Source organism: Carassius carassius, chromosome 3 (genome assembly GCF_963082965.1).
Source record: "Carassius carassius chromosome 3, fCarCar2.1, whole genome shotgun sequence".
NCBI lineage: Eukaryota > Metazoa > Chordata > Actinopteri > Cypriniformes > Cyprinidae > Carassius > Carassius carassius.
The window spans coordinates 10,206,105-10,228,715 of NC_081757.1; the positions used below are offsets into that span (position 1 = coordinate 10,206,105).

Here is a 22,611-nt window from a genome sequence, read left to right on the forward strand (position 1 = left end):
TGTTTATCCAAAAATGGGAGCCACACATTTGACAAATTAAAAAAATTTAAAAAAAATTAAAAGGGTGTCCAATACCATCAAAACAAAAGCACTTTTAAAGCTCATAAATAACTTAACAGTGACGGTCTTGCTCAATAATTCATACATAGATTTGATAGGTGTTGTCTTCGTATAAAATATCTCACAGCACTGTAGGCAAGTTTGTCTTGGATTAACAAAACAACCTACTAAAAATAATAAACATTACTGAAATGGCTACAGAATTATGCTGTTTAGTGTTGCAGTGCAACGTTATAATCTCTGGTGTGTGGGTTCTATCAAATGATGAGAAAAAAAAGTCAGGACACTTTTAATGACAATGATGATATGGTCTTTTTTTTCCAAAAAATATCAGTACAATACTGTCTGATAGCTTATTGTACCCTTTACTTATCATGCTAATAGCTCTTATTAACCCCCCCCCCCCCCCCATCCCAGGACATTCTTACCTGTCCCTCATGAGGCAAGCAGATATTTAGGCAAACAAGAAGGTGCACAGGCAAAATTTGCTACCTCTTTAACCCAACGTTGCAAAATTACAACACTGACATAAAAAACGAAAAATCTAAAATGATCAATGCATTCACAGATACATTAATATCTACATGATCTACATACACATTTTAAGTTTATGGCCAGGTAAATAGGCCTTTTTTTTTTTTTTTTTACATCTAACATCCAATAGCATTACAAGGCTGAAGAATAGGACCTATTAGTTGTATAAATGTGGTCTAGAGAAAAAAAAAATATTTATTTATATACCGATTTATTTTAGTCAAGCTAAAACTGATGTTGTAATATTACAACAATGGGCCTTACAGGGATAAATAGCACCGTGACCTTATTTTTGGCAAAATATAAAAAATTGGAAAAGCCATTGATAAACAGCTAATGGAACATGACCCTACTGTCATTACGTTCAAATTTATTATAGATTTGCATGTCATAAATAGGTTTAAATCACAATAAGTCTATTCTTTTCTGTCAAATGAATACAAGTCATATTCGCACAACTAATAACTAGCGAATTAGCCTTAATAAAAACCGGTAAAATAGACTATTTTAAGTTGACAGGGGTTTGGGTTAAAATCGTGGGGGCGTGGCGCGCCGTCAGTTCATCTGTCAAACTGCGCAGGTGAGCATCCGCCGCTGGACACGCCCAGGACACGCCCAGGTGAGCCGCTGCCAATAAGAACTCAAACTCAGTCTGCACACATTTCCTGCGACTTGCATACACAGATGCCAGTAGGGGTTCCCCCGGCCGTTTAGTCGCTCTGAAAATGAAACACGAGGGGAGCAGAGCAAACGCTCCATTATTTTAGGAGATTTACAACAGACTGAAAATTGGAAGGTTGGTGACTCGACAAGTTTAAACCTGTAGAGCAGCGCAGGTAAGCATCACGAAAACGGCACGGCGGCAAAATCATGAAATGACCATAACAAGGTTAATTTTAAAAATAAATAACGATATAAAACAGTGTTTTAGAGAGGTCACGACCGCGCGTATCGCCTCTCTTCATCATCCGCAGTTCGTCTGTAGCGGAAGATGCCTCCTCCGTGCATCATTTACACTAGTCCAACTTCACTAAACATGTTCACCACAAAAACATATAGTGATGAGCAGAGGATTTAAATGTAACTTGTTGAGATCGATTCTCATTTCTTTTTTGAAACAGGAATGTGATACGCTACTGAAAATGAGGCCAGGCATCAGTATGGAGGAAACGACGCACTAGACCTGAAGATCGGTCACGCGCAGATCGGGGGCTATCGTGTATAGCCATTCTTAACTTGATCGAAAGGTGGACCCGCTGTTTTTTTCTTCTTCTTGTAAAACAATTAGAGACCTTGAAACTGCAGTCTTGCTTGAGCGCCAGAGATATGTAAACGCTCGTGGTGGAATTTAGAGCGCGAGCGATAATGTCATCCGGGACCATCGTTATGGATCAGGATGACTTGGATCCGGAGGCTTCTGATTCTCTTTTGCACGGGATTCACGGAGCCCACCGTCCCAGGCCGTCCTCTTACCGGGCTCTGCGCAGCGCCGTGTCCAGCCTGGCGCGAATAGATGACTTTATCTGCGAGAAGATCGGCTCAGGTTTCTTCTCCGAGGTATTCAAGGTAAATATGTCATTTCTGTCATGCCGTTTGTTTGTGTTTTTATACACTGCACGTGCTGCATTTACAGCACAAAGTGTACAGAGGAACACTGCATGTAAACAAATGCATAATTCTGTAGAGAGAATTTGTTGGGTCAAGTCTGTTATGCAGTGTCTGTTATGCTGTCATATTTCATAGAAAACTAAATTTATTGAATAAAAAAACATAGGATGGAAGTAATTATTTTGTGTTCACATAATTTTAAAAGCGTAAAGTTTGAAACACTTCACTATTTTAGTTTAAGCCGATATCATTTTTGGCCTTTTCACTTTCCACCCTCTTAGTCTTGTATAATAGTAATTTAAAAAATAACTAGTATTTTCTTATATCAAAAGCACATTTTTGAATCAAATCATAATGCATTTGTTTTATCAATGGGGTTGATTGGCTTTAGAGTTTTTAAAGTCTATAGTTCTGAATTAGGCTATATTATCAAAAGGTGATAAAAGTATCAAAAATAATGGTTCTGACGCCATTAGGCTAACCTAATCCCTCAGTGAGCAATGACTAAGTTCCTGTCTTTATTTCCATTCTGTTACATCCCGTCCTGTAAATTTTCTTGGCATTTGTGAATTGTTTTGCTTTAAGTGCCTAAGCCTGGGCAGAACACATTTCTGATATGCACCTGTATATAAATATTTTATTATATGAACATTACAGAGCTCAAAAAGTACTACATAACAAAAATAATCCTGTTATCGACTTTGTATATGATATGATTCTGTTACTGACTTTGGACAACTAACCATCTTTTCGCTTTAAGCTGACTTGATTGTGTGTCATAATATGCCTCCAGGTTTTGTAGCTCTGCAGATTTATGATCTGTTTTACACTTGCAAAATGATTGATTTGAAAGACCATCAATTTATGAACCACTTTGGAAAATTGTAATGATAGCAGCAGTCATTCTGGGTCTTCCCTTCCTGTTAAAGAAAAGGGGTCGTGACCTTTGTAAGGACAGTAGGTCTGTGTTGGTGTGAAAGTGGATACCCGTTGACAAGGTGCGCAGGTGTGCTGGAAACTCTACTCCTGTGTTTGTGTGCGTGCATATGAGACCAAGACTGACAGAGAGGGAAGAGACCTAATTAGCCATCCCTCATAGTTCACCCTGTCACCCAATTTACTAACCAAGCACCAGATACATTAATAACTTCTGCCAGTTATTGCCCGCAAAAATGTCACTGCTGATCAGGTCAATATATATGCAAATGTGTGGTAGCTGCTATTTGTTTCTGTTTTTTAAGTGCAAGGGTTATGAAAGATGTAAATGACATTTCTAATTATGTGCAGTCCATTTAATGGTCCACAGTTGTGAGGGTATTTTTAGTTAGTTTTTAATAGGTTCTTCTCATTCTACAACAATACTATTGAGCAATCTCTATGCTTGTCATGACAGATCCTTCAGGTGCTGTTTTTGTTTTTTTAAACTCTGTGCAGTCTGTCAACAGTAAGGACTTTCACTTGACTGATAAATGTTTCCGTTCGTTCGTTCTCTTCTAATTGGTTAGTCAGGAAAACCCCTTTCGTCTGTCTGTTCAGATAATAGCTTGGTTATTTCATCAGATCTGGACTCTGGAATGAAAAAAAAAACATTTCTCAGCCATTACGTTCTTCTGCTAACTACTTTAGTTCTCTCCCCTTTTCTGCTTATCTTGATAAAATCAGAACAAGTGATGAAAGACAAGGGAATTTTGTGTTTCTCTTTGGTTGATGCTCCGCTCATTGTGGGATCAGCATGATTGCTCCTTTTAGGCCAAAACAAAGTAGCTATTTATGTGAGATTCTTCTACATGAATCTGATGGAGGTGGACAGCCAGAATTAAGTCTTAAAGGGTTACTCCACCCCAAAATGAAAACATTGTCATTAATTACTCACCCTTATGTCGTTCCAAACCAGTAAGACCTGAGAGCTCTCTGACCCTCCCAAAGACCGCAATTTAAGTAACCCGATCAATAACTAGAAACATAGCAAGGAGATCGGTAAAAGAATCCATGTGACATCAGGGGTTCAACCGTAATTTTACCAAGCTACAAGAATGCTTTTTGTATGCAAAGAAAAAAATATATAACAATTTGTCTCCTCCACGTCACCATAGTGCAATTCTGGAGAGTATCCACTGAACGCAAACGGTGTATGCTGTTTGTGTTCAGTGGATACTCTACAAAATGCTACGTTGACCGTTGAATTGTTGAATAAAATTGTTATTTTAGGTTTCTTCACGTGATAGAAATAGAATCATGCAGCATGGTTTGTAGTATATATACTGCACAGTGGCCCCAAAAAGTATTTGTACACTTAATCTGCTTTTAAAAACGCATGAAAGTCATTGCATTAAATAACAAAATATCAAACCCAGTGCCATTTGTTTCAAAGCAAGATATACGTTGCAAAATATGTTAAGTTTGCACTTTGCAAATAATAAAAAATGTACTTTATATTTATGCAGTTCATAGACACTATCCAAAGCAACTTATGGTTTATTCAAGGTAAACATTGTATCCAGTGTTGGGGAAAGTTACCTTTAAAGTAATGCATTACAGTTATGTGTTACTTCATTAAAAGTAACTAATTGTGTTACTTTTTATTGAAAGTAATGCATTGCATTTTATTTTGTTTTACTGTTTGTCACGTGAGCTGGGCTTGCTTATTTACTTTTAATAATAATAATTTATTAAGCCTCAGCCTGGAGGAAGGGCCTCTGCCTGTGGTGTCAGTGAATAAATGGGGAAAAAATAACTTGTAATACTTATTTAAAAAAGCAACTGTAGCACAATTTGTTTTCACATTACACTTGGTGCTGTTAAGCAGCCAGACACTTTTGGGGCCTCTGTAGGTGGTATAACTTTCTTATCTAAATCTGATGAATGACAATGCAGTAGTGTTAATGGAGATGTAGGTTCTATTTTTATTAGCTGTACATTTGAGCTTTGTGTTAAGGTCACTGTATCGAGTGTGCTCCTTGAGTCCTAGTGTGTTCCTGAAATACAGTAATGAGTCTGGTGACTGCACGCTGATCTGCGTTTGACAAAGGGGTGATGTCACGGTAACACGTCTTGGGTTCCGCAATTAGAAAAGATGCTTATCGGTGGTATCTGGTTTCCTCCTTGGTGTCATGCATTTTAAAAATGGGCTCACTTCCATTTAAAAATAGATATGAGGAGAGGAGTGTAGTTAAATGTTCTCGCTGTACATTTTGGTTCTGCTCTTGTCAGTGTAGTTTGAGTGGGAGGGGATTCAAGAACTGATCGTTAAAGATAGGTTGTGATTGGTTGGAAATTTTGAGGTTTTTAAACAATTTGCATGCTAGTTTTGACATGATTTCGAAAGCCTGGATTTACAACACAAAGTCTCCTTTAGTGCCTCCCTTTTGCATTCTCTCTCTCTCCCTCTCTGTCTTTCTATTCTTGTTCCTCAGTGTCTTTTACTAGTCAGGGCATGCATGAACGTCAAGCTCCATTGCTGCCACAGAGCTCCTGCGCATGTTTGTTTGAGTTTGCGTATGTTTTAAATATAAGTGCAGTCTGAACAATTTGAAGTCTGCTTGTGAATACATTTTGTTTCAGTTTGTAGGTGTGTGTTTGTGATATGGCAGCATGACAGTTAAAGAGTTTGACTGGAAGTTCTAGGTTTAGAAGCTTAGTTTAGCTCTTGTATTGCCTTTAACTTTGATTGTCCTTGCAAGAAATGTTTTACTTGGAATAAAACGTTTACAATATATGCACATTATAGGTTGCACAGTTTATCTACACCATATCAGTCATTAGTCAATATTCAAGATTATGTATTAGGTAGACCATAGAATATTCAAATAATATATTGGATATTCCATTAGATTAACTTAGGTAAAGGTAAAACGTAATTCTTCTAAAACGACATATAACAAAATGTAATTTTTAATTTTAAGCTGATCTCAAAATGTATATACATTTTGGTTACATTTTATTTTAAGGTGTCCTTGTTACAGTGTAATTATAGATTTAATTGCATACGGAGTAATATTAAGTAAATACAGTACATGCACTTACTATATGATTAGGGTTGGGAATATAAGGAATAATTACCGTATACATAATTATTTTAATAGTGAGTACATGTAACGTGTAACAAGGACACCTTAAAAATAGTGTAAGTTTTCATACAGTAGCCTACATTGTAATGTGATTAATCTATAGCATTGTAAGTGTTGTTCTTTGGTTTTAGTGTTTCATTTAAAATTCATTTCGACAACACAATATAGAGTTTTTATATCTTCTATTTGTCGTAACCTAAAGAATACTGGCTTATAAAAACTGTCCAATATTTATTATCAGTGCATCCCTTTTAAAAAATAACAGTGCTAAACTGGGTGTAAATGCTAGTATATGAAGAATTCTATTTGAATGTTATACAAACATACATGGTGTGTGGTATGAATGTAAAACATAAAACGCAGGATCGTGGTAAGCGTCATTTTATAAAAAGATGTAAGCTGTAAAGAAGAAAAATGTTTTGTGTGACTGAGAATGTTTTAGGGCCTGTTAGGTGCTCTATGGGGCACTTTTAACCATCTCTCTTGCAGTTTGCTGTAGCATGAGAGTGGGTGCTAATGATGCTCCGGTAAGTGCTGTCTCAGACCACCTGTCTAAATGGCAACATGAGAAGTATGATGATAGATATCAGATTCGTCACATGCACGCTCATCCAGACTCCTACACCTCTTGTTTTTCATACACTCAACAGTATACTGAGCAAGCTAAATGCTCATTGAGCTACTGTTTGCCTTGTGTGTTAGTGTGTGCAGTGCACTTGCTCTGGCATATTGTGCAGTGACAACCCCAGTTTAAATGCAGCTTGTGCAATTTTTTATTTATTATTTTTGTATTTATTTTTTGGCAAACCAACACACATCTCTTCTCCTTATCAAAAACAAATGCTGTCCAGATTATTTATAGGCAGGCTGCGTGGTTTCTGTCCTCTTTGAGTTCTGTGGAAAACTCCAAAGAATTTGAACACCTGTCATTCCCGAAGCTCTACACATCCCCCACCCATTGTTTGCTTGTTTAAAAAATTAGGTTGATTGGATGCTGCTTTCAGCTACCAGGTGTACAGTAACCTCAGCTCAATGTGACATGTTTTACCATATTAAGGGAATGGTTTACCCCAAAAATGGAAATTTGCTGAAAACGTACTCAACCCAGTAGATGGAGAAAATTTATAAATTTAGCATTAGATTACTTATTTATCAATGTATCTTCTGCAGTGAATGGGTGCCATCAGAATGAGAGTCTTATAAAAACATCACAGTAATCCACAAGTATAAACCACAAGACTCCAGTCTATCAATTAGTTTCTTGTGAAGTGAAAAACTGCATGTTTGTAAAAAAAAAATAATAATTTCAAGACATTTTCAGCTTTAACCGTTACTTCCAGCTAATATTTTCTCTAGTCGTCTATCCATAATATTCATCCATCTAGTCTGAATCGGGAGAGAAATATGCACAGATCAAACCTTTCGGTTATATAAAACACAGATTTTCTTGGTTGCCTAAAGGACATACATTCTCATTGCACAGATATTTTTATCACAGGATGCTGAAATAATAATAATGTGTGTTTAGGGCGTCTTCTGTATCCATCGCTGAGAATGCATTGCACCTCAGCACTGTTTACCTTTGATAAAAGGAGTGCATGCACACCCTCAGATGTGTGAGAAATCATACACTCTCCCGCACTCAAGCTGCAGTGCTGAGTTATATCAGATCATTTATGGATTTTTAAGTTTCCTGCTATTGATCTTCATGAGACTCACAAAAGCAGATAATGGTGCTCATTGTAATCATGATATCTTAGCTTGCACGCTTTGGCGCTGCAGGCAAGATCAGCCCACCAGACAGCACGGCACAGGTTTGGGTGTCATCAATCAGGGATGGGTTTCTGCCTTTACTTGATTACATTGTCATATTGCTTTTGTATAGACAATTAAAGATGAAGAATACTCTCGAAGCTTGGATACAGATAGTTTCACTCCTTTAGGGAAATTCTTGCTTTGGGTTATTTAAGTGTGTGCATGTGTGTGGAAATCTCTCTTTTCATCAAGGGAACATGTTCAGACAACATTAGAGTTAGTCAACAGCATACTGTTTTAATTTACATTGATGAAATGAAACTCACTTTATAATTTCTGCTTCATAAATAATTTTTTGTAGTTGCTATGAACCAAAATATTATGGTTCTCAGTTCAACTGCTTGTTGAAAGCGTATTCGTGTTATTGGGGCTGCTACTGAGTCCAGATATGGGCCAGACAGCTTAAGTAGGCAAACCTCCAGCTTGATACCAGCAGGTGTGTTGTGGGTCTGTCTCATGTCTCCTGTGAGATGTGCCCTGATGAGCCACTCAAACAAATGAAATCTAATGAAATCTAAGTTCACACGGTCAGTACCACAAATTTGCCTGTATTTGATTAGTGACGTACAAATAGTACATAACCTTAAATAATTTTTTAAATGTTTCATGTAACTAACTTGGATTTGAAAATGTTAACTTTAAACTTTTATATTCCACATTTTCAATCTAGATTCCACTGTGCTTCCTCCTGAGTACAGATAATGTCTCCTGCAGCCAGGGACTTTGAAGTCTGGGATGAATCGTGCGTGCGTGCGTGGTGCGTGCGTGCGTGTGTGTGCATGTGTGTGCGTGCATGTGTGTGCGTGCATGTGTGTGCGCGCGTGTGTGTGTTGGCGTGTGTTGGGTGGAGAAGAGGGCCAGAGATCTCTGTCCAGCTGGCCCAGACATGAATAGAGCTCTGAAGTGTCTGTCTGTGACACAAGTATTTTCTCTTTCTCTGAAGGTGCAGCATCGTACCACGGGGCAGGTGATGGCTCTGAAGATGAACACCATGGCCAGTAATAAAGCCAACATGCTTAAGGAGGTACAGCTGATGAACCGCCTTGGACATCCCAACATACTCAGGTCTGCATTGCACACCCTCTGACAACAGAGCTGGTAAACACTGAATATTAACCATATATGTGCAGTGGGGATGTTGCCAAAATAGAAAATAAAAAGTACTTCTATGATTTATGACTTTTTTTTTTGTCGTTAAGATTGTCACTAGAAATTTGATTTTTCTAAAAATTATATTATATTATTATAGTTCTTAAGTTTATGATGTTAAATTAAATTGCTAAATATTTTTTTAATTAAGTAATAGTTAAATGTGCTGTAATCGGTTTTAGCCATTTTGATACCTTTTGATCAAGACTTGGCCGCTGAGTTGCTACAAGCACAGTCAGAATACCATAACTCCAATCTGATGCCGTCTATACCACTGTACCATCTCAGTACATGAGTTGTGAGGGTTAGCTTGGAAATAATATCACCTGTCCCTGGTCTGATGGCTCTTCTCTCTCTTGTGTACTAACACAGCCTATAGCCAGGAGAGTTTACAACTAGATGTTTATTTTTATGAATTTCTAAGTGTTCATTTGAATAATTCATTAATTTATTTCTAAATTCACATTTAGAAGTTTGTATCCATTCTTGCCTCTGGAATGGAAAGAATGTTTTGTTTTGTTTTGTTGAAGTCCAGCTTACCTAGAGGACAAAGTCTGTGCTGTTGGGCTATAAACACTGCATTGTATGAGAACATGAATATTGATGTCACAGGATGGCGGCTTTTGTCTTGCCTCCATAACTGCAGCCACTGTTTATGTAGAGTAAAATATTTAATTGGAAGCTGGGGAGTCGAGGATTGAGCAACACATTATTACTCACGAAATACAAATATATTTATCTTAAACAAATGGCTACATGAATGCGGGGGTGTGTTTGTTTGCATGTGCCAGGGCATGAAGTCTAGGTCTTTTGTCTGCTTAACCTGCACCAGCTTGTGTGGTCGCATGTGTTTGAATTAAGTGTGTGTGTGTGTGTGTGTAAGAGAGCGAGAGAGAGTGTGTGTGTTTTTCATGCATGCTTAAGATTGCCTTCAAAATACAGGTGTTCCAGCTCACATTCTTGAGATGGGTCACTCTTGAAGGAACTTCTTCACCTTCTGCTTTTTTTTTTTTTTTTTTTTCTAACACCCTTTACTCTTTCTGCGTGTGTGTCCCTTTAGGTTTGTGGGAGTGTGTGTACATGAGGGACATCTTCATGCTTTGACAGAGGTGAGAGTGCTGATAAAGCATTAAAAAACAACAACACGATTTGATCAAATTAGTTTTTTATACTCTAAGACTGAATGGTGTATATACTACTGTTCAAATGTTTGGAGTCAGTATGGTATTTTTGTTCAAGTTTTTGAAGCTATATGTTCACCAAGGCTGCATTTATTTGATCAAAAGCACATTGAAAAATAGTAATAAATGGGAATATTATTTTACTTGTAAAAAATTTTCTATCTTAATACATTTAAAAATTATATTTTATTCCTTTTGGAAACTTTCAGCAACCGTTATTCAGTTTTACAAGACCCTTCAGAAACTTTAATATGCTGTTTTGGTGCTCAAGATTTTTTTTTTATTATTATTACTATCAATGATGGAAGCAGTTGTTCTACTTAATATTTTTGAGGAAACCATGATTTTTGTTCAGGATTCTTTGATTATTAGACACTTCAAAGGAGCTTAATTTATTTTAATTTGAAAAAAAGTCGATAACGTTATAGATGCTGAACAGATATATTAATTTCTTCAAAAAGTAATCTTCTTGATCCCAAATGTTTCAGCAGTTAATCTTTCTTTATTTAAATATATTGTTTTCACTAAGCTTAATGCAGAGCATTCTGGAATTGCCTTTCCTGCAATGGAATTTGGTTATAGCAAGACACTGTGGAACATCCTTGTTCTCCATTCTATACTAGTTTAATGTGCAGAGACAATTATAAGATGAGAGTCATTCATGGGTTGACGTGAGGTATAACGTAAACCATTTTCATACTTTAACTTTAACATCAGGTGGTTTTAAAAAAGTTGACCTCTGTGTGTGTTGTAGTACATCAATGGCGGTAACCTGGAGCAGCTGTTGAATAGTGATGTGTTCCTGTCCTGGTCTGTGAGAATAAACCTTAGTCTTGATATTGCCAGAGGCCTGGAATACCTGCACAGCAAGGGCATATTTCACAGAGACCTTACGTCAAAGGTACATGCAGTAGAAGGGTCTTTATTACAGAGACTTTGTGTCAAAGTACACATGCACATACACGTGTGTATTCCAGACACCTCATACTGGATTTTTACTGTATGCCACAAATGTTTCTGTAAAACAATAAATACAAATACACAAATGTTCATCTGAATGTGTTTGTTTTGTAGAACTGTCTAGTGCGCTGGGAGAGCGGGCAGTGCAGTGCTGTAGTGGGGGACTTTGGCCTGGCAGAGAAAATTCCTGATCACAGGTCAGTAAATTGCATCGTCATAACTCAAGAGATAAGATTAGATATGCTGAAGTCTTCCAGAGGGAGACAGAGCGATGGAAGCAGTCAGGTACTGATTGATGAACTTCCACTTTTCCATAAAGCAGTTGTATCTATAGCTGGAGAGTAAATGATTAAGAGCATGTGATGTAGCTTAGTGCAGCCTCCACACATCCAGCTCAGTCATGCCCTGCTGTTGTTTCAGTACATGTGTACACGGAGCTTCATGTGTAAATGAAATGGATGTTAAATACCTCCGATATGCTTGAGTTGATGTTGACATTTACCCTTAATAGCTCAAGTATCTGTTCTCATATGATATGAAGCATGTACTGTTGCACTGCAGGCATTTACACATGTTGTTAATGTAGACACATGGCTAGAAAAAAAAGGTGGGGAAAAAATAACACTGTTGCTTCTGAAAAAAAAAAAAAAAACGTTTCATTTCACTGCACGTACACAACCAGTCAAACATTTTAACAGCAAAAGCAGACAAATTTTACTGTTTGAAATAACCACTTTCTATTTGAATATATTTTAAAATGTAATTTATTCCTGTGATCAAATCTAAATTATCAGCGTCATTTACTTTTAAATCACAAAAATAGTTTACAATTTAAAATGTTCAAAGAAAACCGTTATTTAAAATAGTAATATTTCAAAATGTTACTTTTTTTTTTTTTTTGCTGTACTTTGGATCAAATAAATGCAGGCTTGGTGAGCAGACAAGAAATGATGTTTAAAGTAAATGCTTTTCATAAAATTAAAAGCATACAATACAATACATCGTCACATAACACAACGGTCCAACACATAAGGATTTAAAACTCATAACTATGATGGACGCTAGGTTTTTATTGTTTTTGCCATGAAAAGAGCCTCAGTGCTGCCGACTCAGTTTATGGCATTAAATAAAAATATACTACTATGATGGACACTAAATTACAAATACCAGTAATGATGCATTATAGCTCTTAAATCCTTATCATGGTTTCCACATAAATGTAATAATATAGTTATAATATAATTGTAATAATAACAATTACTGTTTTACCAGTATTTTCACTTGAATAAATATTGATGAGTAATTGAGGAGTAAGTTTTTTTTTTTTTAAACACAAAATCTCTTGAGCTGTAGTCAACCTAAGAAACGTCTCCGGTTACTATCGTAACCTCGCTTCCCTGAGAGGCGGGAACGAGACATTACGTCAGCTAAGACGTATATGGGAACTGTATAAAATCCTGCCGTGAGAGCAGTGAAGATAAGCCCTGAATGGAGTCAATCACCCCCACACATAAGCAGGACAGTTCTAGCCAATGGCCATGTCGCTAAGAGTGCTTGCATTTGATAGGCGGAACTAGACCAATGAGACATCTGCTCCGACCCTAACAAAATTTGCATAACTTCAAGCAATAAATCGAGGTCTGCACTAACCAGGGCAGACACAACGCAATAAGCACTCAAGCGTGAGAGTTAAACAGTCGACGGCGTTTGCGGTGACAACTGCATAAACCATATAAACCATAACACTGAGTTAGCAGCCATGGTAACTACTGTATAGCTGGTTATAACAGAATGCATAAAACTTTACTCACCGAAAGTACATGTGACCCTACAGAGGGTACATCCAGCTTGTAAAACCAGGCGAATATGTTCTGGGAGACCAACCAGCAGCAAAACATAAATAATGGATAGACATACCTCTAGACCAGGCCCATGAGGAAGAATTTATATTGTCTTTATATTGTCCTCGCAGAATGAGCTCTGATGTTGAGGGGATAATCCTTCCCCTGGCATTCGATAGCGTCCACGATCCAGCGGGGAGTGAGAAAGCGAGAAGAACGTCTTACAGTGCGTGTTCTCACTCGTGGCAAACAAATCCACTTCCTCCCTCCCAAATCATTTGATCTGATCCTGGGTGAAGCCTCCATCTCCTTGAGGAATCCCGTTCCTCGAAAGCATGTTCACTCCACGGTTCAGAATACCGGGGATGTGCGACGCTCTTATGGAGATTAAGTGTCGGTCCGCCCACAACAGGAGACTTGCTGCCTGTTTGAATAGAGCTCTGGAGCGCACGCCGCCCTGGCGATTTATGTACGAGACCACAGACGTGTTGTCGGTTTGAATCGGTACATGTCGCCGCTCCAATTTCGATAGAAAGGCTTGCAGGGCTAAGTCTCAGAGTGCTGACGCAACTGTGAATGACCGTTATGTGCTTGTGGACCGAAGACCACGCCCTCGGCGGAACTCGAGTTACAGCCAAAACTGTAGCGGCCGCAATGTAGCAGACCCAGATGGCACACTGAAAAAGCCGCCGCCATCAGTCCCAGAAGCCTCTGCAATTCCCTTAGTGAAAACGACCTGCGAGTCGATTAAATGCTCTAGAGAGAGATGGGCTCGCATTGCCATCAAGTCTAAACATATTCCAAGATATGTTACAGTCCGACTCGTAAAAACACGCTCTTCTGCTTATTCACACGCAGTCCCAGCGTATCCAAACGGCGAAGCATTGTTTCCACGTGACTGATAGCACATCTCTTGAGTGGGCTAAAATCAGCCAATCGTCCAGATAATTCAACATGCACATTCCGCTCGATCTGAGGGGAAATTTCGCTCTATCGCTCCCTCTCAAGCAGACTGAGAACTTCCTGTCGCAGAACAGGACTGTTTTGGGGCAATGTCAGTGACAAGACCACGCCATTGAAGCGGGGTGGTCTCCATTTGAATTGGAGAGAATATCCGTCGTGAATTATTCCCAGTATCCACGGTGAAACGCCCGGAAAGCCCTCCTACCGTCCATGAAATGACACCGCGGACGCGTTAGGTCTACAGCCACTGATGGCTTGTTTTGACCAGGGCCCCGCCCCCGCGATGCTAGGAGCACTGGCGGGAGGGCGGTTTGCGTCGGCTATTTAATGGTGTGGCACTCTTGCGCCCTCAAGAGGCCATTATAATGATGGGTTGTGGCTCTGCGCTGTTTGAGACCGGGCAAGTGACACGGTGTTGGGTGCAAGAATTTGGATACATGCTTCTTATTGTAAAATTTTACTCCCACAAACAGCATTTAAACACATATAGCAATCGTCACCCATAGTGACATGGGGGACATGATGCATGATGCATGTGTTTTTGTGGTGTTGGCACTCTCGCGCCCTCGCGAGGCCATTATAATCATGGGTTGTGGCTCTGCACTGTTCTGAGACAGGGTGAGTGACACAGTGTTGAGTGTAAGAGGAAGTAAAGCTCTTTTGTTGATTGTATACATGCTTTTACTGTGGAACTCACACAAACAGCATTTAAACAGACGTAACAATCGTCGCCCGTAGTAACATGGGGGACATGATGCATTTGAACATGGCGCTTGGGGGCGGGGCCTCCCACGCACTCACTCTTTCACTTTATTGGTCCATCAGGGAGACTGCACGGTGGCCAAGGATGGCACGCTGGCTCTCTCGCGGCGCGGGGTCCTCAACTGACCCTGATGTTTCCTCCCAGGCTCTTACCACTGCTGGTTTCGGCCGAAACAAGCGTCCGGTTCAGAGCGGGGTGCCACTGCGGGCTGTTTTAGCTGGTCTTAGAACTTGACAAGGTGCAGAAGAGCGGAACCTCGCAGATGATGACTGGACTGAGCGACGGGGCATCACATGGCTCATCGCCTTGGCGCTCTTTCTGCGTCTCTGAAAAACGCTCCATGGCGTCACCAAAGAGGCCGTAGGGAGCAACTGGAACGTTTAGGAGCGTCCTACGGTCCGCGTCTTCCAGGTCAGCTAGGGTAAGCCATAGGTGCCTGTAAGGACGACCATGAGCTCCATGAAACGGCTGAGCAGAGCGCTTAGTAGCCATCAGCGCGAGATCAGTTGCCGCGCGCAGATCCCTGATGACGTCAGCGCTACTGTGCCGCCGTCTGCCTTAAACACCTTGAGTATTGCCCTGGCATGAGGAGCAGAAGCTGCCTTCCCTCAGAAGTATAGGCTTTGTCCGTATATGGGCTGTGAACCGCACTGCTTGGAAGGCAGGCTGTGGTCCGAACCCAATGCAGAGGGAGACAGGCACAGGTGCGCGGTAACAGTCTCCTCGATGGGGGGGAGGGTTTCCGCCCCGTCCACGTGCATGAACATGGCCTGCGTGGCAGAGTGGGTGCGCGCCGATTGGGGTGCAGCTCACAACTTCACCACGAGCTCTTGCATGCCTCAATGCCGTCTGGCAGCAGCTCGACTGGAGGAGCCACGAGTCCAGCTACCTTTCACAGGCTCGTCTAGGTGCGTTGCAAGCGAGACCCAGCTCCGTGACGGCCTTTCCGAAGACCCTGACGAGCTCCTCCTGGAGGTCTGCAGGGCCCTCTTGGTCGGGGCGGTCCCACTGAGACGCCCAAACCTTTTCCGACGTCGAAAGTGACATGGAGTCGTTTTCCTCGCCAGCTCCGAAGAGGACGAAGTTCGCGGGGCGGAAGCTATCGTCCACCAAGCCGACGTCAAACTCGTCTTCGGACAGGGGAGGGCCCACCAGCGGCTCGCTGGCGGCAGTGGGCCTCATTCCCGCTGTTTTCCGAGCAACTGTGAGGCTCCCCGGCAGGTCACACAGAACTGGTGAAGGTCCGAATCTAGCATTAGTAGCCATCGGATGCGGAGAGGAAAAACAGGGTGAGTATTCCTCTATTGCAACTTCCACGATGACTTAGATGAGACTTCTAGCGTGAAGAAAGAGATTCTTGACGTAATTTTCGCGCCCATGCATTTAATACTGCCCGCTGACCTGTCAGTATTTGCATGCTTCGCGTCAATTGGCCAGCTGTCCCCAGCTGGCGTTAGCCAATAAGATTTCAGCGAAAGTGGAGAAGGGAGGAGTTCCCATAAACGTCTTAGCTGACGTAATGTTGAGTTACCGCCTCGAGAGATAACAGCACTTCAATATTTAGTAATCTTAGTTTTCTTAAATTGTATTGTCCATATCGAGGGCAATATATGACATTATTCACAAGGGAACGGAGGGATACATAATAATATTATACATTTATTTTTACATATTAATATTGATATTACAGGATTTCCCAGTGTAAGGATGGTTGGGGGCTTTAATTGTGTAGACAAAGTTACACTAATTGCTGGGTTACTTTTACTGAGGAAATAGGAAATGAAGGGAGGAGGTTAATTGGCTCTTCCCAGCATATCACTTGGAGGTATGCAAAAGATGAGGGGCCATGCAAAGCATATTTTAAAGTACATTGTGTATTTTAATGATTTGTGTACATTTAAGCTTTGTTTAATATTACAAGGACCTGATTATCTTATGTGCTGCCATATTGAGGTTTGTTTGCAAAAAAAAAAAAAAACCTTCGCCTGTGCAACAATTGCATCTTTAAGGTTAGGGATCACTGTTAATGATATTCCAGTGCGGAAACTGTTTGGCCAGCACAGACTGCTATATGTAACCTTTAATCCGTATATCCTGTGGATTAACATTCCTTTGTGTTGCACTCATTCTGGGAGATACTAAAGTGATCTGCTGCTTGTGTAATTCTTTCCTCAGCATAGGGCCTCTGTATAAACTTATGTATGAGAGCAGATGATTGTAAGTCTCTGTTCCGCTTTCCTTTTTATACACTGTCTCAGCATAAATGTTACATAATGGAGTAGCTAAAGTGTACCACCCAAACATAGCGTGTGTGCCATCAGAGTGCTGTTTTTGTTCTGCCTCTGTGTTGATATCTTCAGTGAGTGAATGGCAATGTTAAGAAAACATTCTACTCTATTTTGGAACAATATGTATAGTTTTTGCATATTTACTGTGCATGGTATGTAATTAGACTGTTAAGTTACACTTTTACGTTGAGGTGTCCTTGTTACAGTGTAATTGTACATTTAGTTATGGAGTAGTATTAATTAGCTACATGTACTTACTACATGGTTCGATTTTGGTTTAGGGTTTGGCTTGAGGTTACTTGGATGCAATTATACATAAGTTATTGTTACTGTAATAGTAAGTACATGTAATGTGTAACAAGGGCACCTTAAAATAAAGTGTCTCTTTCCGATATTATGAATGAACCAGATTTTCACTTCTTGCCTTACCGTTTTATTCAACAACCAAATGTTTAGACATTTACTTACACCAAATGAACTAAAAAATGTAAAATACAAAGTTGTACTAACAAGATGTTATGTAGACTGGCTGAATTAAACACGCAGGAAGATATAGTCATGTGATGTTGTCACTGTCTGAAATGGTTATTCTGCGATAACAACTGGCTGAATGTACATTATCCTGCTTATTACATGGCTACTTGCCACATAAGTAAATGATTAGAAGCAAAATATTGATTTGAGTTTAAATATTTGAACTCAAAACTTCTGTGAATGCAGCAGTTGTGAGCAAGCGGCAAGTTCAAACTAGACTGACATTTCAGGGAAATGGTGCAGTCAAATCACTTATTACACAACATTTCACCACATAAATAAGGCAATAAAAGAATTAAGATGAAAATGTTTCAAAATCTTACCAGTTACCAGTGTGTTAGTTATCTTATAATCGGTTACAGTGTATAAAACAATCGTAGCAAAATGACAGCACCTGCCGAGATTTAATATTTTGTTAGATAAACAAACGCAAAGCTTCCACCGAGAAAAACTGTTCCTAGCAAGAGTATAGCGCCGAACTCCGTTACCCGGATGAGCCGGTGTTATAAGCTTTTACCGATTGTTATCAAGGGATTACATACCTCGGAATGTTGCAACTGACCAATCAGAATCCAGTGTTCCACAGAGCAATGTAATAACATAGGATAATGCCTACTGTTTTGCTTCCTAATTTAAAAACTATGTATACAGTGTTTCATTATGAACGCATCCAGTTTGTGCATGTGATGTCAGAGTCATCAGGGACTTGTTTCCACTCTGCATTTGTGTTGATTTTAATGATGGCTTTGTAAAGAAAGTCTGTGTGAAAGAGAGCAGTTTTACAGTTGAGCTCTGTTGGTAGTTCTTTAAATGTAATGTAATGCATATTTTGGTGTGCTTGCGAATACTTAATGTTTACGTGTAAAACCACGTTTTTTTGTATATGTGAAGAAGAGCGAGCAGACTGCTAAATGAGGGCTTTTTGGAAAGCTCTCCTAAAAAGGACAAAGTATTTCAGCTGTTTGCTGCGGTAGATTCCCTCACTCTGACTAACCCACGTCCCCAAATGGTGTTTACACTGCAGTACATTACTCCATTTATCTCTCTCTTCCCTTGTCTCCACTCTTCCCCTCTGTCTATTTCTGCCCAGTACACAGTCCCAGACCAAAATAAAACTGAGGAAGTGTCTCTCAGCAGCGTATGAGTATGCCAGCTATAATTAAGATCTTACAAGACCTTGTTTTGTTTTATTTTTATACATCCATGCGCACACACAATCATGTTGTGGGTTAATGGACTAGAGGTTTAAGGGTGTTACATTTGGAAATGAGAAGTACTAAAAAAAAAAAAAAAAAAAAAGATTAATAGAACTTGTAGGTTCACTTTAAGTAAATGATTTTCCTGTTTTCCCTTTGGCTGTTTTCAGTGAAGAGGCAGAGAAGCAGAGCATGGCTGTTGTTGGCTCCCCCTACTGGATGGCTCCGGAGGTGCTCCGAGGAGAACGCTACAATGAAAAGGTCGAACATTGTATGATTCATTACCCCGAGTCCTCTTCAGTGACTTTCACCCACATTACTTGTCTGATTGCTGTCATTTCACAATTTCAAATGCAAAGTTTGTGCCATTATTCCCATTGATTGAGTGAATATTGTTCTATCCAGTTCATTATGTTCAGATTTTTTTGATAATTAAAACGCATTGTGTTTTTTAAAGGTGGATGTATTTGCCTATGGTATTATTCTCTGTGAGATTATTGGCCGGATACAGGCAGATCCCGACTTTCTTCCACGGACAGAGGTGAAAAACTGAACATACTTCCATCTTAAAAGCTCACTTCAAAGAACCTTTTTAGAAACCATTAAAAAACTTTTTAGAATAAGAACATTTTTTATTTAAACACATGTATTTAAGTATTAAGGCGAGTATTGTTTCACAAATTTTTTTCACAAAGTTTTTGTTTGGTTTTGGTTTTTTGGGCTGTACTATTATTCTAAAATGGCTGATAAAGCACTTTATTGGTCTATATCTGTTTGGTTCACCTTTCCACCTGGTCTGTGAATATCAGGCCTGTAGACATCTCATGTGCACACTCGGTTTATGAAATGGGTCATAGTTTACTCCATGTGAGATAACAGCAGTGCCAACAAAGTCATGCTTTTACATATAAATCATTGTTTAATTACACTGTTAATCATTGTCAGGATGATTTACTTCTACAGTACAGCCTGTACTCCTCAAGGTAGTAATATACAGCTTTGTAGCTTTAGACTGAAATAAGGTGATTTCTGTTTCAGGACTTTGGTCTTGATGTGGAGGCCTTTCGGCAGATGGTTGGAGACTGTCCTCCTCATTTCTTCCATCTCGCAGTCATCTGCTGCAGTGTAAGACCTCTTATCTACCGTCACGAAAGATCACACATTAACACTGATATACTTCTACAAATCGCATATGTTGACACGAAAGCTTAAATGTGCATTTATTTATTTACTTTTGTTAACTTAGAAGCCCTGTTAAGGAGAGGTTCCAGTCTAATTCAGATGCATAAAATCAGCTTGAAGCCAGTATAAAAAATATATTATTCTGATCACTTGGTATATCTTCACAAAAATGTGGGCAGAAGTGCTTACATTTAAAAAATTCAGTGTTTTTTTTTTCTGTTCCAGATGAACCCAGACAGTCGGCCCTCATTCACAGATGTGGTAGCAGAGCTGGAGAAGATGGTGAGTGATCGAAAGAAGAGTGAATGTATGGAGTCAGATGTAGAGGGTGAGTAAGAAAAAAAAAAAAACGGCAGTGTTGCCAGAACTCTTTTCTTTTCTTCTGCTCAAATGTATTTAATTATAATGGTTATATAATGCAAATTAGTATCAGTGTGTGTGTGTGTGTGTGTGTGTGTGTGTGTGTGTGTGTGTGTGTGTGTGTGTGTGTGTGTGTGTGTGTGTGTGTATATATAATTTTTTTTTTTTTTTCAATAATTTTCAAATCAAGCTAAATGTCCATAAGTAAAAATACATTTATGTTTGATCTAAACAAAGTTGAAGATTCTATCATTATTTACTCCATGTCATCCCAAACCAAACCATGAAGCCTTGTGAAGAGATACTATTGCTTTTTATGATGAACAGATTTCATTTATCTTGTTTTTTTTTTTTAACCAAAGATTAATTCAGAATTCATTTCTGAATTTTGGAAGGACTTGGGGTTGAGTAAATTATGAAAGAAAATGTTTTTTTTTAGTTAAATATCCCTTTAAATATATATTTAGCCTTGAAAATGATTAAAGAAGATTGCATGGCATTAAAAACACAAACTGAGCATTCAAATAAAAAATGTTTTTTTTTTCTTCTTTTTCAGACCAGCCATCCACAAACACAACACCTTTAAGTCGAAAGCATTCTCTACACATTCCCACTGACCCGCGTCTCTGCCGCAGTAAATCCGATGTGCTCCTCCCTCCGTCCCCTCTCCTGACTCGGACCACACCGATGCGTGTCAACCCTTTCTCCCAGCGCCAAGACCTCAACGGCGGCCGAATCAAGCTCTTTGACACCCCCAGCAAGTCTGTCATTTCCCTCACATTTGCTCTCCCTCCGCCACCTGACCCCAGCAGCCCCGTCTCCTGTGACAAAAGCCCTCTCCATTGCCATAGACGTAGCCAGTCACTGCCCTGCACGCCAGAAGACATCCAGTCTCTGCGTGGTACTGCTGACAATGGGAAATGTGAAAATACTCCAAGTGTTATGAACACTTATGTAAATCGAGTCAATGGAAATCTGATGGACATGGGAAGGGACAGTGTGTTGGCGATGAGCAATGAGAGTATTGCTGATCTGCCTTATATTAGTGAGGTTTTTAATACACCCAGTGACAACGTCAGGTGTTCAGATAAGCAGGACAAGGAGGAGAATATTGAAATGGACAGTCCAGAAGCTGTAGCTGATGATTCTGGTCTTCCATTAGATCTAGAGCTGATGTCTCCGAACCGACTGAGGTTAGAGGAGAGCATTGAGGAGCAAATGGACTGCACCAGCTCTCCTGATACACTAGATGGCGCCATGGCTACTTCAACCAAACCTTTCTCCAATGGCTTGAGCTCCCCGGTCTCAAACGGGCCACCCTCATTACCTCCTTTACTAGACTCTGACAACAACAATGGCACCATTCCTATAAATCAACCTCTGGGATGGGGGGTTAATAACTCCAATGGTGCCTCGACCCCTCTTACGCCTCCAGAACAGGATGAGGTCATAGCGTGTTCAGGTTGCTGCCTAGCAGGGATGAGTTTCCCCTCTATTTGCACACGTGGACCTCGACAGACCCCTTATAAGAACTTGAATGGCGATGCAGCTGGGAAGCGACTTCTGTGCAAAGCTTTGCCGCCCTCACCTACAGAGCCAAGCATTGCTCTGCCTGGCGCTCGGACATAAAAGATGCATGAGATGTAGGTAAAGCGCTACCTTTAAAGCGGATGCTACTGCTAAATGCACTCAAACTAAAATGGAGCTGAAAAATGTAATTCTGAAGAGAAAGAAAATGCTATGTATTATTGTTTAGACTAGGTGGATCATTTATTATTCTGATCTCAAGTCCTAGTCCTCTAAACTTGAACACTCCCATAGGTTTTAATGCCTTTCTAAAGACATGTGTTATCAATATTTTTGTTATTTTTACAATTATTTCAAAGTTTATGAAAATATTTGTGAATGGGGAAAAAAGTGATGTATTATTTTATTAATGACATTAAATGATATGGACAAAGTAAAGTACTGACAGGCTATGTTGTGTTTGAGTCACATTATTGGTTTTCTACATTTTCAATTGTCACATGGTGTAAAAGATACTCGGCTGGCTCTTCATTTGCTTTCTATTTAAAAAAAATCATGCCCAGTGGAAAATTTGCACTTTTAT

At 39.7% G+C, this 22,611-nt stretch overlaps 1 protein-coding gene across 1 annotated transcript; it reads left to right on the forward strand.

Annotated features, from left to right (window-relative positions):
• The first annotated feature begins 1,260 nt into the window (after positions 1-1,260).
• Positions 1,261-22,466, forward strand: tesk1b (testis associated actin remodelling kinase 1b). The gene is made up of 11 exons (XM_059528336.1): positions 1,261-1,430; positions 1,716-2,160; positions 9,028-9,149; positions 10,294-10,342; positions 11,169-11,315; positions 11,489-11,571; positions 19,130-19,220; positions 19,417-19,500; positions 19,998-20,084; positions 20,367-20,469; positions 21,058-22,466. Exons 2-11 carry the CDS (start codon positions 1,960-1,962, stop codon positions 22,128-22,130), a joined length of 2,040 nt encoding a protein of 679 aa, XP_059384319.1. The 5' UTR covers positions 1,261-1,430; positions 1,716-1,959; the 3' UTR covers positions 22,131-22,466.
• Positions 22,467-22,611: the final 145 nt, after the last annotated feature.

What these genes read in the sequence shown, in the direction of transcription:
- tesk1b (XM_059528336.1), top strand. Translation starts at nt 1,960, where the DNA reads ATGTCATCCGGGACCATCGTTATGGATCAGGATGACTTGGATCCGGAG. An exon ending in GAGAACGCTACAATGAAAAG is followed by an intron (nt 19,221 to 19,416) that starts GTCGAACATTGT and finishes TGTTTTTTAAAG; the next exon opens with GTGGATGTATTTGCCTATGG. An exon ending in ACTTTCTTCCACGGACAGAG is followed by an intron (nt 19,501 to 19,997) that starts GTGAAAAACTGA and finishes TTTCTGTTTCAG; the next exon opens with GACTTTGGTCTTGATGTGGA.